We start from the raw sequence: 21,668 nt of genomic DNA on the forward strand, positions 1-21,668 counted from the left end.
ATGTATCATCACTTGGTCAATTCTATCTGCAGAGACAGGCCCTTTTCGTGATGATATCGTCTGCTTCATTTCTGATATCCGGTTCGATGACAATGAGGCCTTGGCAAAGGTATACAAGGCGTCCCTCAATCCGCTGTTCATTCCGTGCAATGCAATACCGACGGCTATTTTTCCCTTGGCTTTCATATTAAGGAGCAGATTCGAGATCTATTATCGAAGATTGCCTGCCTTGGCGATTCAACAACTCAACGTCCAGCGAAATGTGAAAGTCAACTGTACCATCAGCTTCGAAAACGAGAAGTACCATTCGTGTACTGTACTATTGAGCGTTGTACTTTGGCTTGGCTCATACAATGTAGTATCGAGGTAATATTCTTTTCAATGTAACTAGCCTTGGAAGAAAGATAGGCGTACTCGGAAAGAAGGTCGGTGAGGTAAGTGACAGTGTTGTAAGAATCAGAAGCTGAAGGAGCCGTAGGACTTATTACGTGGGATATACACGAATTGATTGGAATAACTTCATACTTGACTTTAACAAGTTATGCGGGTTTGGAAGGATGAGATAAGATACTGGTAGTGCGCAGGCAATGTAACCACTAGATACTTTACTCCTGGTATGTACCTACACATTGAAGGGCGGAATTAAGGCGGAATGATAGGAAGGAAGCAAATAAGCGAAAAAGGGATCGAAAAAGGTCTCGATCCATCGATAACAATAACATATCAACATGAATATCAATATCATATCCAGACATCTTTCAGCTCAATCCAGTGCACTCTTTGACATTATCTGCATGCAGTATGTGTGTAGCATACAACCCCCCACTTCACGCCGGCAGAAAATGGGTAGAGAAATGAGAAGGGGAAAGCTTTTGAATCATTCCCCCTCCAAAGTCCAAGGGCCAGTCTCTCGGCAAGGGATTCCCGTTTTCTTGTCTCTTCTCAATGAAGAGCAATTGAATATCGCCATTCCATTATCGACCAATGACATTCAATCCACGGACACTTCCCTTTGTTCTTACTTCGGACATATGTTGATAAGAAAAGTAAAAACACAACTCAAGTAATTTCGACAATAGATCACGTCTTTCCGTCGCTGGATATCCGGTAGAGGCAGTGCGTAAGTAGAGTAGATATCTTTATACAGGTACACGTAAATTCAATACCAACATATCATGGAAAGCTAATACAGTGGAAGTCGACGGTGGAAGAATCAGAAAGCCAGAAAGCCAGAAAGCCAGAAAGCCAACCAAGAGTCATCATCGTCGGTATCTCGCACCCCCCATAGAACGCAAGCAAAAACTATATTGTTCGCAAAACAACATTCTTCTTGGATGACCCAGAGACAGCAAGCATTGCTATTTGCGACCAGCCCGCATATTTTAACGGCATTACTTATTATTATTACTATTTTGCACACACGCCCGCACATGCAAAGCTACCTATCCTTGCTTGCATTTGCCTCTGCCTCTGCCTTTGCATTTCCCTTTGAATCAAGGTACCACGAATCCATATTTCGCCATTCACCTCGTCCTGCGCCTTCTTCTCCACATCAGCCAACATCTTCTCCACACCTCTCTATTCGTTCAAATGTAAGATATATAGATACGTTTTTAAATGTTTCCCACCCCGCACCCTTCTTTTAATTCTCAACAACAAGTTTGCAGGTTTATTGCTTCTACCAAGCCTTCGGTGCATCAGCCCTCGTCTTCGCGATTGACAAGAACCTATTAGATCCATCTCCCTCCCCTCTTTTGACCACGGTCAACGACCTCTTCCCAAGAAGTCATCCAGTCCTTGGAGTTGGGTTTTCAATCGGATTCAAACTATATCATTGCCCCTTTTCTTTCTCATCAACGAGATCATTCTGATCCTTTTTATTATGTTTCTTTTATCTTAATTTATATTTAATCCCTCCCGGAGAGAAAGCGAAACCAGCCAATTCCATCGCATTGTTCATACTGTCGAGAAGACACACTTCACGAAGACACTACAATACAATTGAAGCAGGTTGGAAGTTCTAGATCGACAGAAGTACTAGTGAACGATTACAAGACCGTTAAACCGTCTTGCAGATACTGCCTTCTCTCATCGACCAGGCCAAAACCAGATCTAGCCTTTCCCAGAGAAACTTTATCCTACTTGCTACTCTCAACACGCTACTCGACTCAACTGGCTCACGAGTTCAATTAGTATTATATACTAGTGATTGAACTACCAGCAAAAGCTTTCAAATTTCAGAATTCAAAACCATCAAACTTCCACTCGTCATTCGCACTTTCCCAACTCTTTCGTGATTGTCTCAAAGGACAGTGTCAGCTCGCCAGATTAGCAATCATGGCGACCAGCACTTTACCACTTACTCACCCTACATTATCATTGTCTTCTACTTCTCCTAATATCTCGAATCAATTACACCATCTTCCTCATTTTGAATCAAACTCTGCTTCTGCAGAATCAAGTCGACCTTCCTCGATAGATTCTCGTCAAGTCGATTCCATTTCCGAAGAATACGAGTACGAGACCGGCAGTGAAGCTATCAATGAGCCGGTAACTCCCACAGAGTTCCAAAATCCTCACCAAAACCCCAAATTACTCACCGGCAGGGATATTTCTCATGATCTCATTCGCAAGCTTCCTCCATCTCCAACTCAGCTTCCTACAGTAGCCAATACCATTGCGACTCCTCCACCTCGATCGAACGAGCAGACACCATTCTCCTCTCCACAATCCATCAGAGGAAACATAGACCCACCTTCTATTCCAGGTATACTTTCGAAAAGACCAACTTTTCCTACAAAAGACTCGGGCTTGAGAGGCAAAGTTTCGAAGTTCTTCAAAAGGTCAAATTCTCAAATTGGAACCTCAAGTACAACTATCTTGAATGACCAGACCAATCTTAAAAATCCGACTACCCTGAAAAATAACAATGGTTCCGATCCAATGTTAGGCAAAGAGCATCGGCGTATGTCGATTGGACGAGCATCAACTTCTACTACAGCGCTTACCTCCCGTACGAATACACCACCTTCACCCAGCACTGCATCAGAAACTCTATCGTCGCAGGAAAACTTGTTCTCAAATATAAGACCAAACGAGAACCTCAATATGTCTAAGAAACAAAGATCTTCGACGGGTCTAAGCATGAACCTGATGAATGTATTTCAGAATCATGGACCCAAAATTGTCTTTGATACATCGGCATTAGAAGACCAATCCAAAGCTCCTCAACGTGCCACAAGCGTTGATTGGCATTTTAATAATGTCTTTGCAACAGAAGGTGTGCAGCAGATGTCACGAGAGCCTTGGGCAATGCCAGCTGAGACTGGAATTGGTTTGAAATCAAGACGTATGAGCATGAGTCTTCCAGATGACCTCCTCGTTGATGTCGTGGAATTGGATGAAGAATATCATCAGCAAACTACATTCATAGGACGTCGTGGAAAACAGATCGGTAAAGGTGCTACAGCTCATGTGAAACTTGTTGTCAAAAATGGCACAAGCGATGTATTCGCAGTGAAAGAATTCCGCGGTAAGTCTACGACGGAAAAAGAAGAAGACTATGAAAAGAAGGTCAAATCAGAATACTCGATCGCGAAAGCCGCCCGTCACCCAAACATTGTACAGACATTTCGACTTTGTACACATAACGGTCGGTGGAACCATGTGATGGAGTACTGCGAACAAGGAGATCTATTCAGTCTTATCAACCAGAAGTACCTCAACAAGGAGGACCACTTAAAGGATCGTCAATGTTTATTCAAGCAACTTGTTCAAGGCATTCAGTTTCTTCATAGCAACGGAATTGCTCATCGAGATATCAAGCCCGAGAATTTGTTGATCACGAAGGATAGCAAGCTCAAGATCACCGACTTTGGTGTCTCCGAAGTCTTTGCTGGTATTCATCCTGGTTTCAGAGCCGCCAGAGGTGAATGTGGAAAGGACATGACTGAAATCAGACTTTGTGCTCCTGGCATCTGTGGTAGCCCTCCCTATATTGCCCCAGAGGTTCTTGAGAAGCAAGGTACGTGAACACGTATCCTACTTTACAGTATCTCCAATATTAACATTCTTACTAGGTGAATATGATCCAAGACCTCTAGATGTATGGAGTGCTGCTATAGTTATGCTCTGTATGACCGCCAACGGCTGTCTTTGGGAAAGAGCCAAGCCCAACACTTCCCCCCTATACGACGAACTTGTACGGGGCTGGGACAAATGGAATGGTAAACATAACGACTGTTCTATAACAGACTCTGATTATCCTCACGTTTCCTTTTTCGACAAGCATGTTAATCCACCCGCTCTTCGTCGTATACTTCTCACAATGCTTAATCCCGATCCTAAACAAAGAGCGACTATTGCAGATGTTGCAAAGAATCGTTGGATGAAGAACGTTGAGTGCTGTCAGATTGATAGTTACGATGAACCCACCACAATCATCGATGCTAGTAAATGTTCAGGCTTAGGGAATAGGAGTTTGAATAGAGTGGTCGGCCATAATCATTTACCGCCTAAAGAACATCATGGGCATAAATTGGTTAGGTTACCTGGTAGTACAGATATGTAATGTGGCACTTGTATGTGCAAATGATCCAATGGAGTTGGGGAGTACTGAGAGACAGAATGAACGGCCAACGACTCTTGACACTTTAGCTGGATTACATGTCAAGGGGGTAGTTGCCAAGCGAATGTTTAAAGGGAAGAACTGCAAGTTGAGGAGCGGAAGCTGGGTACTCATTGCACAACTATACTTCGACGAATTTCTTATGTTATGCGGGGGATGGGATGGGTAGTGTCTCGTCGGGATGTTGTTTTTCACAAACATACTAATGAGTCGATGATAATGCGTTTCGAAGAAGCAGTGTTGAGGATGGTATAGGGAGGTTGATCTCATACGGAATTGGAGATTTGAGATCTGAGATTCGATAATTATGAAAGATGGCCGGAGTGGAATTCTGTCATTAGCGTGGTATGTGATGGAGTGGTTGCGTGTGTATATTTTGGTGGCTGAGATTTTGGTTGCGTGGGTTGGTCTTGTAGCTTGGATAGGATGGGTTGAGTTTATAGAGTGGCGTGGGCTGGATTCTTTTGGTGGGAGATTAAGTTTAAGATTACGATAGTCGAAGGGAAGGTGGAAGATACACTAGAAGAGAGCTGAGGTGGTAAATAAGGGATGGATAATGAAGAATGGGGAATCAGATTGTGCATATATTGCATTTTACGAGATGAAGCTAAATGAAACGGATTCGGTGCTCAGTCATTTTCATACGGGGAACTGATACTGGGAAAGAAGAGTGCCTTCGTTTGAGATGGAGGATATGGGAGAGAGCAGAGAAGGTCGAATCAGATTGAAATGGATTGAATTGAATTGAACTGAGAGATACATTAAGCCCTTTGTTGTGTTGATTACCTAGAACTATGTAGATCGTTGGTGATCACTGTATTGAGAGTGAGAATGAGAATGGGAATGAGAGAAGCCGTTATATTTACCCAGTTTAGTTTAGTATTTCTCCTTTCTCCTTCCTTTTTTCCTTAAGAGGAGGATTCTTTTTAGTGATGTGGTGTATATATATATATATATATATATGTGTGTGTGTGTGTGTGTGTGCTTGTTTAGTTGATAAATAGTGTAGTTAGATAGTTTCTCGAGGGGTGGGATGGTAGAATGATGGGATGGATGGTAGGGGAGTGATGGGTAGAATGTGAGTAAATGAATGGGTAAGTAAGTAAGTAAATAACCAAGGAGAAGAAAAAGATTAATGAATATAATTAAAATTTGATATGAGATTACAAAGGAGGAGAAAGAAAAAGAAAAAGGAAGGGAGGAAGAAGGCTAGACGAGGCCGTTTAGGTGAGAGATGTAGATATAGATTACGACTTCTATCTACCTAGCTATCTATCTCCATCCATCCATCCATCCATCCACATCAAACATCAAAATAAATATCTAACCTCTACCTATATAGCCAACAACTAAACAAAGCCTACCCCAACCTCTTCATTCTTTCCTCCGCAGCTCTTGCCCTCCTCTCTCTCTCAACCCTCATCTTCATTTCCGGCGTCATATCTCTCATTTCCTGTTCTCTCTTCTCCTGTCCACTAGCCTGTACGCCCGCCCCTACAATCTTTCCCTTTCCGCCTCTACTACTAAATTTTCCTCCTCCTTTAAGATTTCTCTCTCTCTCCCTCTCCTCCTCCTCTTTCGCTAACCTCTCATCGTCTAACCTCTTTTCTTCCATTTTCTTCTTATTTTCCTCTTCCTTTTCCCTCGCGTCTCTTTTTCCCGCTTCTACTCTACTCAGCCCTGAAGGAACGTTTGAGTTTTCCCAATTATATCCTTTAGGAGAAGGTAATTCGTATCTACAAACTCGGAAAGCATCCCTCGTACTTCTCTCCCCGCATAATTCGAAAGCCGTTTTCCCATCTCCATTTTTAATTGTCGGATTCGCATTTCCTTTTAGTAGTAGCCCCTCAACTAACAATTTTGAATTCAAGCTTGCGGCTAAATGTAAGGGGGTAGGAGCATGATAATTTTGTTCTTCGGGTTGAAATTGGAAGTTTGGAGATACGGAGTTTGTTTGGAGGTAAGATAATAGAGCGGGAAGCTTTGAACGACGGATTAGGGATTGCAATTGTGATGTATGTAGAAGTGCTGTTTCTTCTTCTTCGGTTAGTTTCTTGGGTTGAGGTTTTGATGCTGCTGCTGCTTCTTTTTTGGCGGCGAGGGATTGTTGTGCCGAAATAATGGCTGCACGTTTAGCCGCGAGGGCTTCTTCGTCTACTTCAAGAATTTTGACACGCGTGAGTTCGACGAAGGAGCGCATAAGTTCGTTTTGCGTGGCTCTTTTCGTGCTAAATGGGAATCCACGAATCCGAGGATCATTTTGTTTTAATACTTGGTCATCATATGGTCCAAATAGAGTACGCCGATTAGTGGTACCAGTGGCACGAATGAACAGCAATTCAGAAGTGTCTATCATGCCTTTCCATGAAGTGAGAAGTTGTCGTACTTCATCTTGTAGAGCTTGTTCGTTGTAACGACGGAGACTAGATCCAGCACTATGAGCGGCTCCTTTTGCGGAATCATTGGCAGACTGTGCTCCTCCTTGTTTGCGACGGGTAGTGTATCGATGAAAGGTTTTGTGAGCGAGTACCACTGCTTCTTTAGTCAATGGACCAGTTGTAGCCTGTGGGTTCTTGACTTGTTTAGGAGCAAGAGATACGACCATGGCAGCAAAATGACCACCTCCTATCATACACATGAAGATATGAGGACCTTTGTAGGATTCTGGTAACGGAACACCTTCACTATTGACTGGCACTTTGATCTGAGGTTTCGGAGAGAGTTGCTTTCGCTGAACAATTTCATGCATTGGGATTTCCTTTTCTAGCTCTTCATTTGTAAAAATCGCCCGGTATATCCCAAGGTAAGTGTTCTTGGGCATCGTAGGTGTTGTAAACCATATCATTGGAGCCTTTCCAGAGCCTCTCGTCCTTTTCCTTAACCCGGGATTGTCGTCAAATTCATTGCTCGTTGATGCTATAACAGCTTGCTTCTTGAGCAATGAGCTCAGTGTCGTTTCTTTGCGCCCCCCGTCTTCTTCATCTTCCTCCGTATCTGATGAATCAGACCCTGAAAGACTTTCGTCGAGGTCTCCTACCAACTTCTCGAACTCAATTTCCGTAACAGCTTTTGCCCCTCGAATCTTTTGCTTTAAATTATAGTTATGGAAATCCGATCGTACATGACTCTTTTGGTCCTCCACGGTATAAAAGTTTACACCGCACAACGAACAGGACTTTGATCCCACATCTCCGGGTTTAGTTTGTGTAACTCGCTCGATCGTGTCTGTAGGTGGATTGGCATCTGCTTGGTAGGTGTCGTCATTGGAGTCATTGGAATCGTCTTTGCGCGCGAGTGTTGCTAGAATATCTTGTGGAAGGTCATAGACTATTGCTTGTTAGCTTGGAAACTCGCACCAAGAGATCTACTTCCTACCATATAATGGTCTTCTAGTTATATCCTCCTTTCGTTGCTCCATGCTGACGATGCGAAAGCGGTTCGTTTGTATGGGTGGGGTGGATGGATGACTGATTGACGTTGAGATTGTGCGCTTTCTTCTTATTGCTGAATGGATATTTCGGTGTTGGCTGGCTTTATAAGTTTCTATGCCGCTCAAAAGCACAGAGACAAAACTTGAGAATATTGTTTTGGTGTGAGGATCTGTATCTACGGACAGCACGTATTCGAAAATTAAAAATGTTAGCTACTGCGTACAATCTCAATCTCATCCAGGCTGGCACCTTATCTCCACGTGACTGTATGATTATCACGGCCTTTAGTTTATCCTAGCGTCAACGATCCATGACATCAACCACCTTTGATGACGTACGTGCACTGTAGATTATTCTAGGCCCCAGCCTCAGTTGGCTGAGCAGAAGAGGCGTTATCGTCATTTATTGTCAAACCACCAAAACAACAAAAGCAAGGAAAGGTGTCTCGGGAGTCTTTGCTCCCTCAAGTTCTGACACATAATTATCAATTGAAGAAATACAAATCAAGTAGTAACCATTTCTAACCAATTGCAGTTATTGCATGACTGTGGAGTTGATCTACATTGTATGCAGCTTGATCCCGTCAACAATCCAATTCTTCAGATTCCCATATTATCCTCAGACTCCAGATCCCTTCAATCTCAATTCTCCACCTCCAATTCTCCACTATCACCATCATTATATCCCAAGATGTCTTCATGTTTTGGCTCGAGAAAGTCAAAAGGTGATGACACTCGTCCATTACTGCCTCAATATGAGGATGATACTTCATTACAGAGAACGGTGCATCAGAAATTGCACACGTATCAGATGATTAGAGCTTTATCCAAGGGATTCATGCCATCTACTGAACAAGCTATAATCAATATAAGAACTTTACTGGCATCAGATGTTTTGAACCCGGACAATCCAGAATTGACAGATAGTGGCAGGCGATTGATCAAATTCTCGAAGCAATGGCTTACGGAGTTCATTGAATTGTTACGAAATAAGAATGACGGAGATCAGATTCAAGACTTTATATGGTTTTTGATACACTCAAGAATCTCTGTCAATACATCAGATCTTATCGAAAGAGCCACAAGCACAAGAGCAAAGGCAGATGCCTCAGCTGGTAAGCATTGTCTATCATATATATAACCTCCCGATAGCTAACCAATGACAGCATATGCAAGTATCAAAACTGTCGGTAGTCTTCTATTGACAAACTCCGATTTTCGGATATTCCTCTCAGACCTCAATACCATTGGTCGACAGGTCTTTGCAGATACAGCGAAGACGGTATCAGATGTTGCAGACGATGCTGCGAATAAAATCGAGCCTTCGAATGTCGAAAATGAAGCAATGAAGAAGCCAGGAGAGGAGCGAAGCGAGCCTATTCCCAAAGAAGACCTCCAAGCTGAAGCAAGTGAGATAGGGGAGGTTGTCACGAATGGCTTGAAAAAGGCAGGTAGACAAGCAGGTGAAAGTTTGAAGGAAAACATTTCTGGGGAGCAGAGAGAGACTCTACGGTATCGTTTGAAAGAAGCGGTTACGAAATTGACAAAACGAAATGATTATTCAGATTCGGTCGACACAATTGGTCTTCTCATTCAAAGATACGCCAAAGCTTATTCCAGAGCTGTGGATGAATCAATCAGTGCTGTTCAGGATGACGTTGAACCAAACCCAGCCCTTGATCGTGCAGTGAAGAATGGTTGGTCTTTAATGAGTTCTTTTGGTGACAAAGATGCGTGGAAAGAACTTGAGAAGCGATTCAACAAAGTGATGGAGCACTCTCAAAAGGATCCCGAATTCGAAAACCTCATGGGAGAATTGGCAAAATCAATTCAACAAATGCTTTCCGATCCAGATTTCTTCGATGCTGCGGCCAATAAGGCCGATGAATTGAAAGAGAAGACCAAGGAAGTGGGCACCGAGTCACATCTTCGAAAAGATATTGATAACCTGCTCAAACAAGCACGCACAACATTTGATTCGGTAATGAATGACCAAGACGTCTCCAAACTGGTTCACACAACGTTGAAAATATGGAACATTCTCAACCCACTCAATAAAAATTCTAACACCGAACTCTTCACTGATTTGTCTACCGTCTTAATACCCATGTTCATCTCTGCCATCCAATATGTACCAATTCCTCGTCTCGAGATATCCGTCCCAGAAATTGATCTTCTTCTGGAGAACCTGATCCTCGAACCCGGTAGAACTATTAATCATACCAGTTTTCTACCTTATCGACTCAAGATCCAAACCTATAATGATCTCTCCATTCAAAAAGCTCGATTCCGTACTTTTTCAAAGGTTACTTCTATGGTAACAGTCAAAATTCAAGGGCTCTCAATCAGAGCAGATGAGGTTGGATTCTGGCTCCGAGCACACAAAAGTTTGTTTTGGCTAGCCGATGAAGGAATCGCTTCTTTCGAGCTTGACGACAGAGGTATTGACATCGAGTTCGATGTTGAAATTGGCCACAACAAACTTGAGAAAATACTCACTTTGAAAGATACACGTGTTAAGATCCATCATCTTTCATACACACTCAGCAAATCAAAATTCGCTTGTTTAGCCTGGTATGTCCCCTTTCATTTTTAATCCCTCATCAATATACTAATTCAGAACCCAGGATTTTCAAACCTCTCCTTCGCCCTATCCTCCGCAAAACTCTTGAATACCAACTATCCACTGCCTTGGCCGATTTCTTCCACGCTGCTAATCGCGAACTCCTCTATGCACGTGAACGTCTTCGTGCAACGAGAATATCCTCGCCAGATGATATTCAAACTTTTATTAAAGCAATTATCACGAGATTGAAGCCAGAAGAAGATCCGGATCTTTATCTAAATGTGGGAGTTCAAGGGGGCGCAGAGAGCAAAGGAAATGTTTTCAAGGGGGTTTATGCGCCAGGTAGTGTGGTTAAGCTCTGGGATAGGGAGGGCAGGGATGCGGGGGAGATCGTAGAGGCAGAGGCAGAAAACAATGGTGGTTGGAGAAATGCAGTATTTGATGTTGGAGGGCAGGGACAGGGGGTTATGGGCTGGTAGGAAGCTATGTGTGTTAGTACGGAACGGCGGTATACATGTCGCAAAGGCAAGTCAAAGCCAAGAAGGAATCAAATTGTAAGATAGATGATCGCAGTTCTCATGTGGATTTGGGTTTTAGCGATTAACCTTTCATTTTTCGCTTTTTTTGTCTTACTGACATCACACGCATCATGGGATTTAGACAGTGTGGAAAGTACACAATTGACATTAGTATGGTATGGTGTTATAGTACCGGGTTATTTATTTCAAACATAAAACATAATGAAAGTTAATTTCAACCATATTCCAAGTCTAGCCAAGGGAATATATGAATGTGGAAAGTGAACTAGTTAAGTAACCGCTCGCACACAAATCAATGGCTAACATATGACATGAAATCCAAATTGGGAATTGCCTGGTTCCATCACTTCAAATGGCAAATTATCCCCAGGCAGTTCTAGATAGATGCAATATCAAAGAACTCATGAATTGAATCTTTCCTTTCCAATACACAGACTGACTTCATTCGCTTCATCGCATATTTTGGAAACCATCTACCATGGTAGCAGTACCACGTTCTTAACTCTATATCCCACCTTCCAAACCCTATCTCAAAGCAGTTTTGAACCCATAAACCTGCACTTTATCCCAGTCCCACACACCACTCTTGGTATATTCATCCTGACGAAGTTGCTCCAAGACCTTTTCCTTGCTCTCCGCATAGGTTAGAAGCACTGTTCCTTTTACTCGGGGCGCCTCGCCATCTGGCGGTAGATCATCAAAGAACGCGCCTCCGAAAAGTATGGCTCCGGCTTCAGCGAGCGGCTTTACGCCGGCGAGATGCTTGGGACGGGCTTCGAGACGCTTTTCAAGCACGCCTGGGTGGTCGGGGAGAACGACCAGCCATTCGTGTTTGGCGGGGGATGAGGCGGGGGGTGTCATGGTTTTTTGGGATTGAATGCTGTGGGGTTTGGTTGTAGGGAAGGGGAAGAGAAATGCGAGGAGAGTGATCAAAGATGTAGAGGTTCATCTTGTACTCCTTCTGAATTTAGTGCAGGGGCTGTGGTACATGCGGCACAGAGATTTTATTTGTCATGTGTGCTTACCTGGCACATTATCTAATTGACTACATGCAATGCAATAGCAGAATTTAACCAAGATGGATGCGGATTGCAAATTGTGATGCTATCAGTGGGTATAAAAAGTGACGGGACACAGCAAAGATTTACTTGATAATTTCTCTTGAAGCCTTGGTTCGGATATCTTGGAACTGTTGCAATGGTCCCTTAAATATTGAATAGTGAAGAAATGGATTCTGATATTAAACAAATGAAGAACGAATTTGCTGCAAGTTTTGAAATGTGATGATAGTGGAAGAACATATTTCAAGCTGAGAGTCGTGCGAATCACAAATCTTGTTTACGGTGCTAAAAGTGGACTGACTCTCTTTTGTCTTCAGACTACCCATTGTGGTGTACATAACTCTTCATCTTTAATTCTTCCATCTTTCATCTCTCATCTCAGTGATATAAGAATATGTTGAACAGATATAAAGATTGCCATTATGACATGACGCCAATACAGTGTTCCATGCGGTATTGAACGGGTCGCAGATTTACCAACTATCCCCCCCTTGGTCTTCCCGAGTGAAATCTCTCTTCACTCTTACGGTTCCGGGAACAGCATGGAGTTCTTGTCGGGAGTTGATGCTTGAAGATCTCCTGGCCACTATTACTTCTCTCGTGCTAGCCAGTTTATAATTCACAAGAGAGAAATTAGCCGCATTGTCATCTTCAATTTTGGTTGTTCCTTTTCGACTAGCATTAGATGAACGAGTCCAAGACACCTCCATTAAGCTCACGTAATCCGGAATATGTCTCAAAGGCTTGACAAGTGGTGAATAGGTTGACATACATGCCACAAAACAGCCCACGGCAGAATCTATCACCGTTCATGAAAACTTGCTGATAAACCCTGTGGATCCAAGTCAGTGACAGCTAATTGATGGGCTTTCGGATCTGAAACTCACAAGTGATATCTGGCAAAGTTGGGCCATATTCCAATACTTCGCTCGAGACAACAGCAAGACGGATAACCGCGATGATTATAGTGCTTTATTAACGGTTAACTCAGATTACAAAGTATGTGAGAGATAAAGGGACTTACAATGCACCGACTGCAAAGATTGACATCATGTCCGTTCTGTTGCGAGGTGAAAGGTGAAGCATATAAATAGGGTTTATTAGGAGTGTTAAGATGCATATCCCGAAGGAAACGTTGAAAGCCTGAACACCCAAGACAAAGTCGGTAAAATGAGACATTCGCCTGGGCTATTTCGATTCAGATTTTCCGGATAGGCCTGCGCTGAGGCTCTCAAGATAACCCAAAGGATGATCAATGTGCCAAGGATAGTTGTGGAGACTCGGAAACTCCGTGTTATGAATATGCGACGGTACAAAGGGAGAATAGAAATCTTTGTAGCACCAACAGCAACACCAAAGGTTTGCCAGAGGACGAAATAGCCGTAGCATGACTGTAAAAATGGAGAGCGACTTCATATCTGATCCTTCAAACTACTCATCTGACTTGAATTGATCGGTCCTAAGAATATTATCACCCGCTCTCAATTATGAGGCGGCACACGAATTGGCCATTCAATCAGTGGTACAGACACTCTGAACTATGGATACTGAATCTAGTGGAAATTGTATCCACGTAGCTGTATGAGTCTGCTCCAATCAAAAAATTCTTGGTAGCGAGTTAAGCAGTGTGTTAATATTTTGTGCTAGTGACTCGGCTCCCCTTCTTGGAATGAGATAACCGAGTTTTCGCAACCTTTTCGGATTATCTCCACATGTATTGCAGTCATGGAAGAAAAAACAGGTGGCGCTTTTGTACTCAATATTAAAGGGAGAAATTCATAGGCCCCGGTATAAGATCTAGGTTTTATCGAGAGGGAATAAATTCCGTCTGCAACACGTGTATTAATATTTGTATTCCATACGACGGCGTTGCGCAACAATTTGAGCGAGAAATGGCCGCTTCTAACATTCTATTAGTACTAATAATGACTTCTGCCGAGGAATATTCGTGCCATGTAAACGGAGATAAGAATTGCTTTTCCTATTTTCTCATGCCGCGCAAGCCCTAATTTTTCTTTCTCGCCAAAACATAAAATACTATTGCAAAAATTTCCTTTCCTTTCCTAATCTCGTATTTGTAACCCAAATTGCTAACGAAACAGACAAGCCACATACATAGATTGCGATTCGTATAATTCGCTATATTTATTCTTCTTCTCTGTTCAATCCTTCAGGGTGATGTAAATTTTATCACCGGATGTACACATTCTTGCCCAGAAACCATATCAATCAGCTTTGTAATGTTCCTCCCTACAAATAGCTTAAACCCATGCTTTATGGTACTGAAAGATTATATCATGGCTTGCTTGATTCCTTGATTGGAAAATCAAGTATGTAATGAAGGCTTTGCATAACTCTTTTCTCGAGTGGCCGATGCAGTGTAGAAGCATTTTTAGAAGACCCTACAACGCCTAACCCGGAGGATAACATCGACCAGTTCGACTGTATACCTGTCGCAAATCTTTTTTGTATAGAACTGATCGGTTGAATATAGGTGGCTCTAGTACAAACATCAATGACTTCATCCAAAAGAGACCTTGATTTACTTCTCTGGTGATACATGAGATTATCCAGTTTGCTTGGCCAAGGAAATAAGATCTTCTTGGTGATTTCCCGAAACTTTTCTGTAAATATTGCAGCCACAGGGAAGCTTAACAGAGATTGCTCCAATACCTCTGTGGCAAGTTTAACAGCTTCTTCATCATTTTTTCCCAGTTCTCGGTTGATCTTGGGGAAAAACCGAACGATGACATCTGTCAGGTTTAGTATAGCGAACACTTGTAAAACGGGCTGATAGGCACAACTATAGTGAGCGCGATAGCTATCAACAACAGCAAGACCTTGCTGTGTATGTTGCCAAACGATTGAGCTTAGACAAGAGGTATCGAACAGTCCAAGGTCCAGGAGTGGATAGAGGAGCTGAACAACAGCCGTAGCGTACAACAAACTGGTCATTTAGTGAGTGTGCAGTTGTATTAAGAAGTTTTTGGAGCCTTACTGAAGCGAAAGCACGTGTGGCAATATCTGTACGTCTTTGCTATCTGTCTTGCTGATGATACTTGGCAGAAACTCACGCCAAGCTACCAATCTGCCATAGAGATTTAGAATGTCCGAGGCCGCTATTTGAGAACTGTCGGTATTATACATTAGAATATTAATGGTGCGAATTATAGCCATAAGATTCATTTTCTCTCGGTTGGTTGTTGCAACGAGGCAGTGGCGCTTCGCGACGCTATCATCATCCTTGGGGAATCTATACATTCCCCACATCATACCATCAACTTCGGCTTCGTTTTTCTGGATTTCCTCGATGGATTTCGTTGCAGGAACCTCTATAATGAGAGCCGCTGGCATTCTGAACGTTACCTGGGCCCACTCACTGAGGCTGTTAGTTATGTTAACATGCTCAATTGGGTAAATTGTTACAAGGCTATAAACTTACATGTTCAAATTATTAACGCCAACGACGGTGTCACGCCAAACTTGCCGGTACGCATCACTGCCAAGGCCGGTATGCTCAAAATTCATTAATGAGGTGCTTGCGACTTCCAAGTATGCTGAAGCATGCATTCCATGTCCTTGTGCACAGTCTATCAAAAAGAGAATTGCAAAAGCCTGTATAGTCATGAGACTAATGTCTTCGGCATCGATATTGTGCTTTACCACATCAGCAAATTTTTGACCTAGCTCTTTGTAATTCGTCTTGTCGCTTTCCAAGATCGTATGCAAATAGCAAGCCATAGTGCATATAGCATTGAACAAAAGGGACGAGCAAAATTCATTGGAATTATTATGCATGCTATTCACAAAATGCTGTTCGTTGAATAAAGAATGAGAAGGATGGACCCAAGTAAAGTATAAAGATAGTAAGTGATGGAGAACATCTTTGTCGGCTGTTACTGTTGTCCAATGGAAAGCTGATGTCTCTAGACCATCAACTTCATTGTCAATGATTCGTAACGTAGATTGCTGCTCTTTGACATCGACAGTGGTTCCTAGCCATTGTGCTATATCTTGAATAGAGTCCTTGTTTCTTATTCGATTGAGGACTTCGCGTTCATTTCCCGCTACTGCAAGGCTTTCAAACACCCTTTCTGCCATGCGATTGATTGCATGACTCTCATTGAGCGATTCGACTAGTTTCTCTTTTACAATTTTGGTATGAGTTCCATAGAAGCATTCTCCAGTTTGAATTCTTCTAATACAACGACTGCAAGGTCGTTCGCCATCACACTGAACGGAACTGTCAGTATACTTAAGCTTTGGTCTGTAGTGTTCTTGCTCTTCCGATGTTGGAGATTATGTACCTTTGATCGGGCTGTTTTACAACTGCTGCATGCATTTGTCGTTATCAAACATCCTCTTTTACGTTTAGAAATCTTCTTTCCCTCTCCATCGATACCATCGGATGGTTGTGGGTTGGCTAAGTTTTCATCCTGAATTTTGGATATGCCCTCGTCTTTTGATTGCGGAAGAGAGTTGCGAAGCATTGTCAGGATTTTGGAATATTGCTTTCAGTCGGAGTATGCGACAACCATCTGGCAATGATGCGAAAACATAGTTTGCTATCATTTCGGGTTTTAACATTTTTGAACAAGAATCTTTATGCAAGGTCGGGCTGCTCTGTGTAATCATCCGTTAATAATTGATGCCAACCATGAATCCGATTGCGAGCCTGCCAAATGAATGCACCTGTCAACTGAACGATCTAATCTGTCTAAGCGAGCACTCTAGTAGACTAGGTCACTACGAATACCCATCAGAACAGCGTTGTAAAAGCGGCGAGTGTTGTTCAACTGACAGGTGGTAGGTTACATGTCTATATCTATTGTTATTATGAAATACCAAAAGGTATGAAAATGTTATAATGTTTCGTATATGAGGTCCCTTGGTAACGGCTAAGTATCTAATAAACAAAGGTCGAAACGCAAGTCAGATGTTCATTTTACCGACTGAAGTCTGCTTTTTTATATTTCTATATATAAGATCACCATCGTGGAAAGAGCTTCCCAAGGCTCTAGTGTCCCCACTCATAAATATTATTTCCCACTTTACCAAGCACGATACAATACACAAAATTGAACCAACTACAATTTTGGGCATCTTTCATACTACAGCATATTATGATTGGAAAATTAGGAAAGCCTTCGTACGGCACGCTGTTTCAGTGCACTCGAAGCAGTGTCGTAGCTCTTGCCACGAAATCAACGGCCTTAAGCCACCGTCAAATTCACATGACACCCTCACCATCGCTCAACTCGTCATCGACGACACCGCCCACTCCCCTCGTTGGCCTTGGAGTATTTATCATCCATCCCACTCACCCACTTTCCACCCCCGAGAATCCTATGTATCTACTCGGTGAACGTATCAATTCGACTGCAGCCAACACGTGGGGTCTCCCAGGCGGCCACTTAGAATTCGGCGAGACTTTTGAAGAAGGTGCATCCAGGGAGGTGTTGGAAGAAACCGGGTTATGTATTCCACCCAAAGAACTCAAGTTTTTCCGCTGTAGGAATCTGGTCATGAAGGAGGAGAAAAGACATTTCGTGTCAATTTTTATGGTAGGAGTTTGGGATGGGAAGGGGGAAGGGCCAAGAGTGATGGAGGAGGAAAAGTGTAGAGGGTGGGAGTGGGTGAGCTGGGGAGAAACGAAAAAGTGGATTGAGCTGGAGAACGCTGAGAGAAAGCTATTTCCAGGGATGGGGGGTTTAATTAGAGAACTGAAGGGTGTGGCTCCTTCACTGTGACATGGATTTTATAGGGATCGTTTGGGCATCTGGGGAACCCGAAATCGTACAGGCCAGGCCGTATTCAAGCTTATGCAGCGATTTCAGGCATTTCCCGTGCGACGACCAAATGCGTAGTAGTGTACACAGCATATAGGGTCACATCGAGAAAGTCATGCCATTTCTACCCAGAGGCGATGGTGCCTTGAATCTCATGGTGCTCTTCGAAGTTGTCAGCAGCAGACTGTCCACTATCGATCAAAATCATTGCAAAGATTCTCGGAGTGATGAATAATCACTACCAAGATGTCTCCTTGTACCGACAAATTTCACTACGACGATCTGTGAGAGGCTGATTCAATTCGCCTTTTAATCCTCCACCTAGGCACATTAGGATCCCCAATTCAAAGCGATCCCGTTCACACAACATTGCATGGATGTCGCTGTGACACTCATGATAATTACACGGCTCTTTCTTATGTTTGGGGCGATGCAAGTGATACAACATACATTGTTGTTAATGGATTTCGATTTACTGTTACCGCGAATCTCGCCGCAGCTTTACATGATTTGTGCGACAAGAAGCGTCAGCCACGGTTATGGGCCGATGCTGTTTGCATCAACCAGACAAATAACGTTGAACGCAGCCAGCGAGTTGGCTTGATGGAGGAAATACATAGCTTTGCATAGAACACAGTGATTTATTTAGGAGCTTTGTTAGAACATACGAAGTGTTTATTTGAGCTCATGCAACAACGAGATCCAGATAGAAGTAAGCTTTCAGGAATGGCCGATGACGCACTTAATGATATCGTGTCACGACCATGGTTTACCAGGGTCTGGGTATATCAAGAACTAATTCTTTCCAACATTGTGTTTGTGCAACTTGGAAGAATGCGAGTTCATTGGGATGATCTCTGCGAGGTGTTTCTAGACCAAGATAGAGACCGGGGAGACCGAAATCTTTCTTCCAAGGACAGGATAATGTCACCACATCCTATGATATTGGATTTATGCGAGGATAATGAGCTGGAAACAGAATCAAGAACCTCCGAGTTGAGCTCGATGGATCCAGCTATGCGCGAGATACGACATGATCATGATACACAAAATTACAAGCCACTGTAAAGTATGTATGAAACGAGGACAAATTATCAGAATTGCTTAAGGTATGGAATTAGAGTGATCTCTCTCCTATGTGTTCTGGTTTCTCGGAGCTTCAGAGCATCGGATTTGAGAGACATAATATACGCCTATTTGGCTGTTGCGGACCTCCAGCTCAAACACGCATGAGGGAAATATCGGCTCCCCACCATGGCCATTAGTTCGCAACTGGAGCTTACAAGAGCATATTCTAGTTGTAGATTACAATAAGAGCGTGGAAGATGTTTTCCTTGAGGCCGTTTGTTTTGCTTCTTCTTTTCAGTCTGTAGATGAATTACTGAAGGTGTTGCATCATGATGACGTGAACGCATCATGAAATCGAAGAAGCGGTCTTCCATCTTGGGTACCAGATTGGACGGCAGATGAAAATAGCCTTCAGGGCTTTCCTTGGTTCTTTGGTAACACTGATACTCGGAGTACTCCTGAAATGACTCAAGTTGAAAGATGGCCATTATCATCAATAGATGGGGATTCGAAAATAATGTCTTCTATGAGTTCCATACCCGTGATACCCTTGTATCCGCATATTCTGTCTTTTATCTAGTGACGTGATGATTATCGACTAGAAGTTGTTGAAAAAGCAGTCTAAATAGTAGTGGTGGATGAGCTGGCATACATATCTGCTAGGCAGAGATTGTTTGACTCTGTCAAAAACATCTTCGAATTGACAGTCAAACAGAATTCGAGATTACCACCTGCTGAATCTAATGACATTTTTGGACTGATTAGCGCTCTTTGGAAAAACTTGGGAAAAACAGATATATACACCATTTTGCCCGAAGACTTTTTTTTTTTTTTTCGGGAATTCCTACATCAGAATGTGTACATAGCTTCATGCTAAAGTTGAGGGAGACTTCTGACCCTTCCGAAAGCCGCAGCAGGCAAGATCTAAAATTTCTTGTTAATATAAGTGTCATTGCCTTGAGATGTAGAACTAGCCTGGATATATTTCGTGGAATGAAATTTGCATGATTTCGCTCTGGTCGCGTCGGTGTCGTGCCTCTTGTAACGGAACGGGGTGATTTTGCCTTTACCGATCAAAGAAGCCGCCGGCCAGAATTGCTGCATATTTCGCACAAAAGAGGATCACGAAAATGAAGCATGCTATCAGGGTATCTGTGCAGAGATTGATGCGGGTGACAAAGTCATTCCTGTACAGCATTGCATATATCTTGGTAAGGCATGGGTTGAGAAGTCCCCATCATGGAGAACACCTGTTGAAGATGAGGAATTCTTCAATATACCCTTTGACATAGCATCAGATAAGCTAAAGATCATCGCTATTCATTGAAATAGATAAATGCCGATGTGTATATTTGCAATGCATCACACTCACATGGTACAACCAATGGTTCTATTTCCATGATAAGCGTATCGATTTGGATTTATTCGCTGTTCGCCTAATCTATGAACCCAAGGTTCCCAATTGATGCGCAAGATTTCATAACCTTCCCATCAACCATCATGTGTTCCTCAATATCACCTACTGACTCTTATTTACCTCTACAAACAAATCTATAAATACTTCAATAATCCTCCACTAAAAACTTTCTGCCTTCCACCACACCCACCAACTCTTCATTCCTCAGTATCACCTAGCAAGTCTCCGTCTCACTCCCCACACATTGAACTATGTGTCTCAACAATGATCAAGTGCACTTCTCAAAACCTTCGATCTTTAATCAAATATTCCGTGTCCGCCTCAACTCCCATCTTTACATATAGCTTTACACCATCATACATCTCCCCTCAGATCTCCAGCTACACCCCATTCCCCCATCTCATCTCACCCCTAGACCACCCATCCCTTCACCCCAGCCCAATCACCCAAGAGCTATCCTATGTCTGCACATCCATCCAACAACCAAATTACCCCGATACCATCGCCCGCTCTCGCTAAAGATCGATTCATAGTGAATTATAAGATTAATCGATATATGATTTCACCCTCTCCTCTCCTCTCCTTTCTCCTCTCTTCTCTCCTCTCCCCTCTTCTCTCGTTTCTCAATTCCAACCCCCCTTTCTCTCACTACATCATTACACTACACTGTACCATCAATCCAGATCTCCAATCTCCAATCTCGAATCTCGAATCCCCAATCATCAATATCAAATAAAAGTAAAGGAAAGCCAACCCAGCTCCCATAACTCAACAACTCACAGTAAACACAATCTCCCATATCTCATCTTCACCACCTTCACCACCTACACCACCTACACCACCTTCACCACCCCCCCCAACCCACTCACTCAACACCCATCTAACCATCTAGAAATACTTATAATGAATGAATTAATCATAATATATTATATTATAATACCATACCATATGATACAGTATAATCCATCTCCATACATATACACATATACACATATACACATATACACATATACTCGATAGATAGATAATCACTTGATTTACTTTTTATGAATATATATAATATATGATCCTAGAAAAATAAAGAAAGGAATGAATAAACAAACGATCACTAATAGTCTAAAGTTCCATAGTATTAATGGAGAGAAACTTTTAACTTTTAGAAATACTCAAG

At 42.6% G+C, this 21,668-nt stretch overlaps 7 protein-coding genes across 15 annotated transcripts; 3 read left to right on the forward strand and 4 right to left on the reverse strand.

The window, feature by feature from the left end:
• The first annotated feature begins 750 nt into the window (after positions 1–750).
• BCIN_08g01640 (hypothetical protein) lies at positions 751–5,501 on the forward strand. 6 transcript variants are annotated; one of them, XM_024694408.1, is made up of 3 exons: positions 751–1,592; positions 1,661–4,024; positions 4,080–5,501. In XM_024694408.1, exons 2-3 carry the CDS (start codon positions 2,338–2,340, stop codon positions 4,568–4,570), a joined length of 2,178 nt encoding a protein of 725 aa, XP_024550199.1. In that variant the 5' UTR covers positions 751–1,592; positions 1,661–2,337; the 3' UTR covers positions 4,571–5,501. The 6 variants fall into 6 exon arrangements, with proteins under 6 accessions (XP_024550199.1, XP_024550195.1, XP_024550197.1 ...); XM_024694409.1 differs by having other exon boundaries at positions 1,668–4,024; XM_024694410.1 differs by having other exon boundaries at positions 1,735–4,024.
• Positions 5,502–5,605: 104 nt separating this feature from the next.
• Bcvms1 lies at positions 5,606–8,316 on the reverse strand. The gene is made up of 2 exons (XM_001553431.2): positions 8,003–8,316; positions 5,606–7,954 (listed from the first exon to the last, which is right to left on the reverse strand). Exons 1-2 carry the CDS (start codon positions 8,043–8,045, stop codon positions 5,988–5,990), a joined length of 2,010 nt encoding a protein of 669 aa, XP_001553481.1. The 5' UTR covers positions 8,046–8,316; the 3' UTR covers positions 5,606–5,987.
• A 100-nt stretch (positions 8,317–8,416) lies between these two features.
• BCIN_08g01660 (hypothetical protein) lies at positions 8,417–11,427 on the forward strand. The gene is made up of 3 exons (XM_001553430.2): positions 8,417–9,172; positions 9,224–10,631; positions 10,685–11,427. Exons 1-3 carry the CDS (start codon positions 8,749–8,751, stop codon positions 11,100–11,102), a joined length of 2,250 nt encoding a protein of 749 aa, XP_001553480.1. The 5' UTR covers positions 8,417–8,748; the 3' UTR covers positions 11,103–11,427.
• Positions 11,428–11,584: 157 nt separating this feature from the next.
• Positions 11,585–12,430, reverse strand: BCIN_08g01670 (hypothetical protein). Its single transcript, XM_001553429.2, has one exon. The coding sequence runs from the start codon at positions 12,021–12,023 to the stop codon at positions 11,688–11,690; it is 336 nt and encodes a 111-aa protein (XP_001553479.1). The 5' UTR covers positions 12,024–12,430; the 3' UTR covers positions 11,585–11,687.
• Positions 12,431–12,515: 85 nt separating this feature from the next.
• Positions 12,516–13,733, reverse strand: BCIN_08g01680 (hypothetical protein). 2 transcript variants are annotated; one of them, XM_024694412.1, is made up of 3 exons: positions 13,248–13,733; positions 13,111–13,193; positions 12,516–13,045 (listed from the first exon to the last, which is right to left on the reverse strand). In XM_024694412.1, exon 3 carries the CDS (start codon positions 12,991–12,993, stop codon positions 12,697–12,699), a length of 297 nt encoding a protein of 98 aa, XP_024550200.1. In that variant the 5' UTR covers positions 12,994–13,045; positions 13,111–13,193; positions 13,248–13,733; the 3' UTR covers positions 12,516–12,696. The 2 variants fall into 2 exon arrangements, with proteins under 2 accessions (XP_024550200.1, XP_024550201.1); XM_024694411.1 differs by having other exon boundaries at positions 12,516–13,055.
• A 232-nt stretch (positions 13,734–13,965) lies between these two features.
• Bcltf5 lies at positions 13,966–16,932 on the reverse strand. 3 transcript variants are annotated; one of them, XM_024694414.1, is made up of 4 exons: positions 16,531–16,932; positions 15,666–16,456; positions 15,222–15,602; positions 13,966–15,170 (listed from the first exon to the last, which is right to left on the reverse strand). In XM_024694414.1, the coding sequence occupies exons 1-4, from the start codon at positions 16,711–16,713 to the stop codon at positions 14,519–14,521; spliced, it is 2,007 nt and encodes a 668-aa protein (XP_024550204.1). In that variant the 5' UTR covers positions 16,714–16,932; the 3' UTR covers positions 13,966–14,518. The 3 variants fall into 3 exon arrangements, with proteins under 3 accessions (XP_024550204.1, XP_024550202.1, XP_024550203.1); XM_024694413.1 differs by having other exon boundaries at positions 15,222–15,608; XM_024694415.1 differs by having other exon boundaries at positions 15,666–16,466.
• Positions 16,933–17,092: 160 nt separating this feature from the next.
• On the forward strand, positions 17,093–18,342 carry BCIN_08g01700 (hypothetical protein). Its single transcript, XM_024694416.1, has one exon. The coding sequence runs from the start codon at positions 17,347–17,349 to the stop codon at positions 17,971–17,973; it is 627 nt and encodes a 208-aa protein (XP_024550205.1). The 5' UTR covers positions 17,093–17,346; the 3' UTR covers positions 17,974–18,342.
• Positions 18,343–21,668: the final 3,326 nt, after the last annotated feature.

The sequence above is a fragment of the Botrytis cinerea genome, chromosome 8 (assembly GCF_000143535.2).
Source record: "Botrytis cinerea B05.10 chromosome 8, complete sequence".
Taxonomy (NCBI): Eukaryota; Fungi; Ascomycota; class Leotiomycetes; order Helotiales; family Sclerotiniaceae; genus Botrytis; species Botrytis cinerea.